Source organism: Haemaphysalis longicornis, unplaced genomic scaffold (assembly GCF_048455015.1).
Source record: "Haemaphysalis longicornis isolate Haplotype H1 unplaced genomic scaffold, Haemaphysalis longicornis Haplotype H1 scaffold_2, whole genome shotgun sequence".
Lineage (NCBI taxonomy): Eukaryota > Metazoa > Arthropoda > Arachnida > Ixodida > Ixodidae > Haemaphysalis > Haemaphysalis longicornis.
In genome coordinates this window covers 177513727-177519753 of record NW_027526295.1, presented here as the reverse complement: position 1 = coordinate 177519753, position 6027 = coordinate 177513727, and the positions used below count along the sequence as shown (strand labels likewise).

At 50.3% G+C, this 6027-nt stretch overlaps 1 protein-coding gene across 1 annotated transcript; it reads left to right on the top strand.

The window, feature by feature from the left end:
* Window positions 1–2060: 2060 nt before the first annotated feature.
* On the top strand, window positions 2061–4422 carry LOC144169530 (uncharacterized). Its single transcript, XM_077698741.1, has one exon. The coding sequence runs from the start codon at window positions 2159–2161 to the stop codon at window positions 4319–4321; it is 2163 nt and encodes a 720-aa protein (XP_077554867.1). The 5' UTR covers window positions 2061–2158; the 3' UTR covers window positions 4322–4422.
* The last annotated feature ends 1605 nt before the right edge of the window (window positions 4423–6027 follow it).

Genomic DNA, 6027 nt, shown 5'->3' with positions numbered 1-6027 from the left:
TGTGGGGAATGTAGGCACGTAAACATAAAACGAAGGTTGGGTTTCCCGAACAGACTGGGTGGTATTTGTATTCACAACCCGTACGTGCTTAATCAGCATTTAGGAGATATAGACGCTGCGGCTGTTTTCAAAAAGGCCAGTTCTTCCTCGATGACAAGATCCTAGACCAGTGTTCGCAAATTCATTTTAGCAAGGCAGCCCAGCCTACGTAATACCCTTCATAAGGTTTTCTGCATTCTGGGAGGCTATCTAATGTTTGTTACGTTTTGGATATTGAGAGTGTGCATGTAATTTATGTAATTTGAGGGTGTGTAATTTAAAAATAAATACAAAAAAGGCGTCGGACCATTGTAAACACCGGTTAATTTTCTAGCTAAAAAAGAGCGAGTATAAATTAACAACCTGTCGTGAATAAAAAAAAAGCGTGTACTAAAGAATTCAATCGGCTGCATAACAGGTGTCCCCAGGAATAGGTATTAAACAAAAATATATAAATCTAGAATTTCTGAAAATACCTGGCAATGATCAAACATGGTATCAATCAAAAAATAAATTCACTGCTCCAGATTGTTGTCCATAACCAACGTTAAGCGGAAATAAAAATAAAACGGCTGTCGCAAACAGGCAAGTACCGGATAATTTGGTCGCTGGAAAGTTTTCCCACCTAAATGTCCGTGCACCGAAACGCCCGTACACCGATATGTCCGTACACCGAAATTTCCGCACCGAAACATCCTGCACCGAAATGTCCGAGTGCCGTCTGGAGTTTGTCCGGTGCTCGCTGAAAAAATTCGCCTAGGAGATTTCCTCTTGATTAGTTTAATCTCCAGATAATCTGCTGCTGGCGGTGTTAATATACGTATAATATAGGTAGTTCGATGTGAGTTTTATATTTCTCACTTAATTTCGCCCCAGGATTATCCGACACTATAATTTTAATTTAAAAACCCAAATGTAACGTCAATGTAACGACACGTTCCAATTTTCAAAGTGGAACTGGAACGCGTTCCTTGCGCAATAAAGGAACTTGTAACGGGGACTCGTTTCAAAATTGGGGAGGAACGAGGAACGAGCTTTCGTTCCCATTTTAGAGGAACGTGTACAACACTGCGCCTCCCTTTTAACCTTAACAGGATTGGCTGGCGTGAACGAAAAATTCTTTTTTAGAGCCTTCGCAGCCTTTCCCTTGAACAAGTCTGTTGTCATGACAACAAAACCACCCTCCTTGTCAGACAACGTCAAGGCCAAGTTATTGTCACGCACGAATTCTATGGGGTTGCTCACACAACTACTACACCGCTGCGCTCTCCTACCACCCACAAGGCACTCTACCCCTTCCGCGATGCACCTCTCATTGTTTCCCTGACCGGCACAGGACGCAACTTTCCTGACCATTGACACCAAACTAACAGGATGCATCTTCGGCTCACAACAGAATTTTGGACGATGATTTAACACACACACTGTTTCGCTCGTCAAAGTTACATCCCCACGGCACTCTACTTTCTTTGGCAGAATTTTTTTGTCGGAAGAAGCTCGCCTTCAGAAACATAGTGTCGGAGGCACCGAGGCCACACGAAATCCTTCACGGTTTCACTTTCACGAATCCAACGTTGAAAGAGTTTAGGGCTGTCGTCAAGACGAACAGAATCACGAGGTGACAGCGCACGCAGACAGCCCTTTAGGTGACGAATTTGTCTCCACACTTCCGAGCGACCCATTTTCGTGAATGTTCTTGGTCTTAGCCATTAAGGAATCGCAGCAAGAAAAAAACAGCTGCACATCCGGAGCTACCAGATGATTGCCAAGGGTGAAGCTGTAGACGTGTTCGTGAAACGAAGCAATGATGGTGAGGTTAATACAAGTGACAGAAGGATTACCAAATTTAAACAGGTTGCTTGTCGCCTTGAGGGCAGCTTGGTTGTGAAGATCTGCCGGTATGTCGATGATTACCTTGTGGTGTTGGATCAAGTTGTGGCCGGGGATAGAAATGCATTGTTGCCCATGCAACAAATGCTGGCGAGCCGGGTCACTGCCCCGGCAATGGAAAGCTGCCAAGACCATCTTGATTCCCAAACCGGGCAAGCCACCCAACATTGAGAACCTCCGGCCGATCTCGCTTACATCCTGTGTGGGCAAAGCGTTGGAGCATGTTCTCATGAACAGGTGGCAGAGGTACCTGGAAGATTCGGGGCTCTATCCAAACACCGTCATCGGTTTCCGAAACAAGCTCGGAACTCAGGACGCCATGATACAACTAAAAAATGAAATCCTAGATGACACTACCAACACGCAAGACAACAGAGCCATCTTGGGTTTAGACCTGCAGAGTGCTTTCGACAAAGTGAGGCAATCTGCAATCCTGGCCCAGGTGTCGCGGCTAAACATGGGCAACAGAACCTATGCGTACATCAAGGATTTCTTGACGGGGCGGACCACCGAGATCAACGCCGGGGACCTGCGGCTCAAAGAGAAGAAGCTCGGCAGTGTCGGGACCCCCCAGTGCTCGGTCATCTCGCCATTACTTTTCAACCTTGTAATGATTGGGGTGGCCGAGCGGCTCTCGCGAGTCGCGGGGGTCCGACACACCATCTATGCCGATGACATAACGCTATGGGTCCCAGGTGGAAGCGACGGGCACATCGAGGGTGCATTGCAAGAGGCGGTTGATACTATCGAGGAGCAGCTGGGAGGGTCCGGGCTCGTCTGCTCTCCAAGCAAGTCCGAGCTGCTGGTGATTCCACCGAAAGGGGCAGCTAGGAAGGCGAAAGGCAACGATCCTGCGAGAGAGCAAGAGAAAATCAAGATCAGGACGAGCGGCGGTCACACGATCCCGGAGGTAGCGAAGATCCGAGTGCTGGGTATGCTGATTGAGCGCAAACGAGTGAACGGCGAGACGGTGAACCGTCTCGCGGCCAAAGTCACCACGGCAATTCGCCTCATAAAGAGGGCGTCAAACAGAAAAGCAGGCATGAAGGAAGAAAGCCTCACCCGGCTAGTGCAATCCTTCGCTATAAGCCACATTACGTACGTTGCTGCTTTCCACAACTGGAGGCAATGCGAGCGTACGAAGATCAACGCGCTCATACGCAAAGCGTACAAGGCAGCACTCGGACTTCTAGACTGCACAAGCACCGAAAAGTTTCTGGCCCTGGGAGTGCATAACACGTTGGAAGAAATCGCCGAGGCGCAGAGGACCGCCCAGCTCGTGCGGCTATCGGAAACAAGAACGGGTAGACAAGTGCTGCGTGACCTAGGCCTGGAGCCAAAGGAAGGGGGACCCGAGAATACAGACGTACATGTACCAGAAGCAATTAGCAGACGGTTGCGGGTATGTCCTGTGCCAAGAAATATGAACCCCGAGTTCAACAAGGAGCGGCGGGCGGCGAGGGCCAAGGCGCTCATCGATCTCCATGCCAAAGACAGGGGTGCTGTATTTGTGGATGCGGCAGAGTATCCAGACGGCAGAAGAGCATTCGCCGCAGCAGTTGTAGGGGCAGCGACTGGTGCTACACGGACAGCGGCGAGTGTGCGGACTCGAGCGGCGCATCGGGCAGAGGAAGTGGCCATTGCCCTAGCCATCGCCGACCCCGCGTGCACGACTGTGCTCTGTGATTCTAGGACGGCAGTGAAAAACTACGCCAGAGGAAGAGTGTGTGGTGAGGCCGCACGTGTGTTGCGTGCGGTCGATCTCGCGAGTGAAAGTAGGTGTGTTGTGATTAAGTGGTTTCCAGCGCACATGGGCAGTGATGTCTCGGATCGCGGCAACGCAAACCACAACGACACGGCGAACGCGGCGGCGCGAGGACTAACCAACCGTGCCGCTGCTACTGCGGTCGACCCGACGTGGTGGTGGGAAACCAAGGACAGGATGACATCTTACAATGAAATCGTGAAGTGGTACAGACTAGATAGAAGGACTATGCCACCACCTCATCCGGGCTTGACCCGTGAGGAAGCAGTAATATATCGACAACTACAGACAGGGTCGTTACTCACCCCGGTTCTGCTGAAGCACATATGTCCGAGTGTTTATGGAAGTGACCTTTGTTGTGTGTGCCGAAAGGAGAGAGCCACTGCGGCTCACATCCTTTGGGACTGTGCCAAGAACCCGCAGCAAGCTACAACGATGACAACGATCCCGCCGCGGCTCGAGGCCGCAATGCGTTGCTACGATCAAGAAGTCCAAGCCCAGGCCGTCCAGCAGGTCTCGGCGGCCCTCGAAAGGCAACGACCGAGCGAAACCGGAGGGAGGCTGCCACCCCAAAACAGGGGCAGGCGCAGTCGACCAAAGGGAGTAGTGAGGCCGCGGCCGGAGTAGAGGCGCCAACAGCCGGGAAGACGTCATGGCCGCGTCACGGTGACGCCTTCCTTACATAGGAGGGCTAATCGTTCTGCAGGCATTTTCAATAAAGTTGCTTCGCTCGCTCGTTGCCCATGTGCCACGGATTTTCGTTGAGTGTGCAGGCGGTCTGAAGTTCAAATGCGAGTTGCATGAGATGGGTGTTTTGCAGTTTTTAGATGTGCGGCGGCACCTGGGTGGGGGGGAATCGCGTTTTTGGCAGTATGCTCCGCGTAGTAAAAAGGGCATCCTACCCTACCAGTCAGCCCATTCAAAGCTTGTGAAGCGAGGCATAGCGAAGAACGTTCTAAGGGCGGCGCTTACCACGCCGTGCCAGAATAAAATGCGGGCTAGCTTGCTTGAGCAAGCGGAAAGACTGAAAGCGGAATGTTTTGCACCTGAAATGGTGGCCACTGTGGCCGAGAGCCTTGCGAAGGAGCTCAGAACAGACCACGTGCACAGTTCGGAATGCCAAAGGCAGAAAGTTCCTGTGGTAGCTTTGCCTTAAACCCCAAGTGTCCCACCACCTGAAAAAGGTTGGTGTGAAGTGTGGTGTGCAGGTGGTGTTCTCGGCACCTAAGAGGCTGTCGAAGATTGTGCGTACGGTGACTAACCACTGCACCAAGCCCAGCTGTTGCGTAAAGCACGCAAGTACGTTTGTGGATTGTGCGACGGGGATGGTCTACAGGATCCCCCTGTCGTGCAAAATGTGCTACGTTGGCCAAACAGGCAGATGACTTAATGTGAGGCTGAGAGAGCAGCATGCGGCTGTGAATGCGCAAATAGGGATGGCCACCTGGCTGATCATTGCCGTAGGTGCATGGGTTACACTACAGATTAGTGCCATACACGCATTGTGTACAGGGCGTCCTCCCAAACAGACCGAGAAATTGCTGAAGCTTTCTTGATAGGTAGAGAAGGGGAAAGGTGCGTCAGTGCACCTTCCTTGGCGCTATCCACAAAACAATTCATTTTTTTTGGAGAGGGGAAGGTGATTGCGCATGGGCTATGGATGAAGGCTGCTCGCGCGTGTGGCTTTAATTTACTCCATGTGATATGGACCGGCGCTGCAATGTGGCCTCTCATATGAGCGATACTTTTTTGTGTTTTTGCTGCGTTTTTATGATTACCTCTTGAAATATCTTGTACTTCTTGGTGTTTCCTTGTTTCTGTGGCATAAACTGAATTGAAGTTCCAGCGTGTTTTGCGTCTCCTCTTCAGCTTTGTTCCTGTCTTAATGTTCACTAGTACGATGAATTCCTTAGTATAAGGTTGTTTTTTTAAGTTTTTTAAATTTATCCCTTTGGAACGTCTCAGCCATCGTGATGACTGTTGCCCAAACCTATAGAAACCACCCCCCCTGCTTGTCTATACCCACCCGTGCATGTAATCTTTTTCAATTGCAGCTAGTGATTAGTATATGATCCCTTGCCTTGGACATAACGCAATGATCCCTTCTGTCGTTTAAAATACACTGAGTAATTACCACCCAAATAACATGCATTGGAGCCAGACTCCGTTTTCACAACTGAAAAATTTCGGGTCCTCATGCCCTGAAGCTGCACCTGTCTATGAGAGGCCCCGTAGTGAAAGACCGGATTAATTTAGGCCACTTAAGGTCTTAAACGTGCGCTAAGTCTTGACAAACGGGCGTTTTCATTTTGCGTCCCCATGGCGAAAACGGA

Excerpts from the sequence above, each read along its gene's own strand:
- LOC144169530 (XM_077698741.1), top strand. The coding sequence starts at position 2,159 with ATGAACAGGTGGCAGAGGTACCTGGAAGATTCGGGGCTCTATCCAAAC.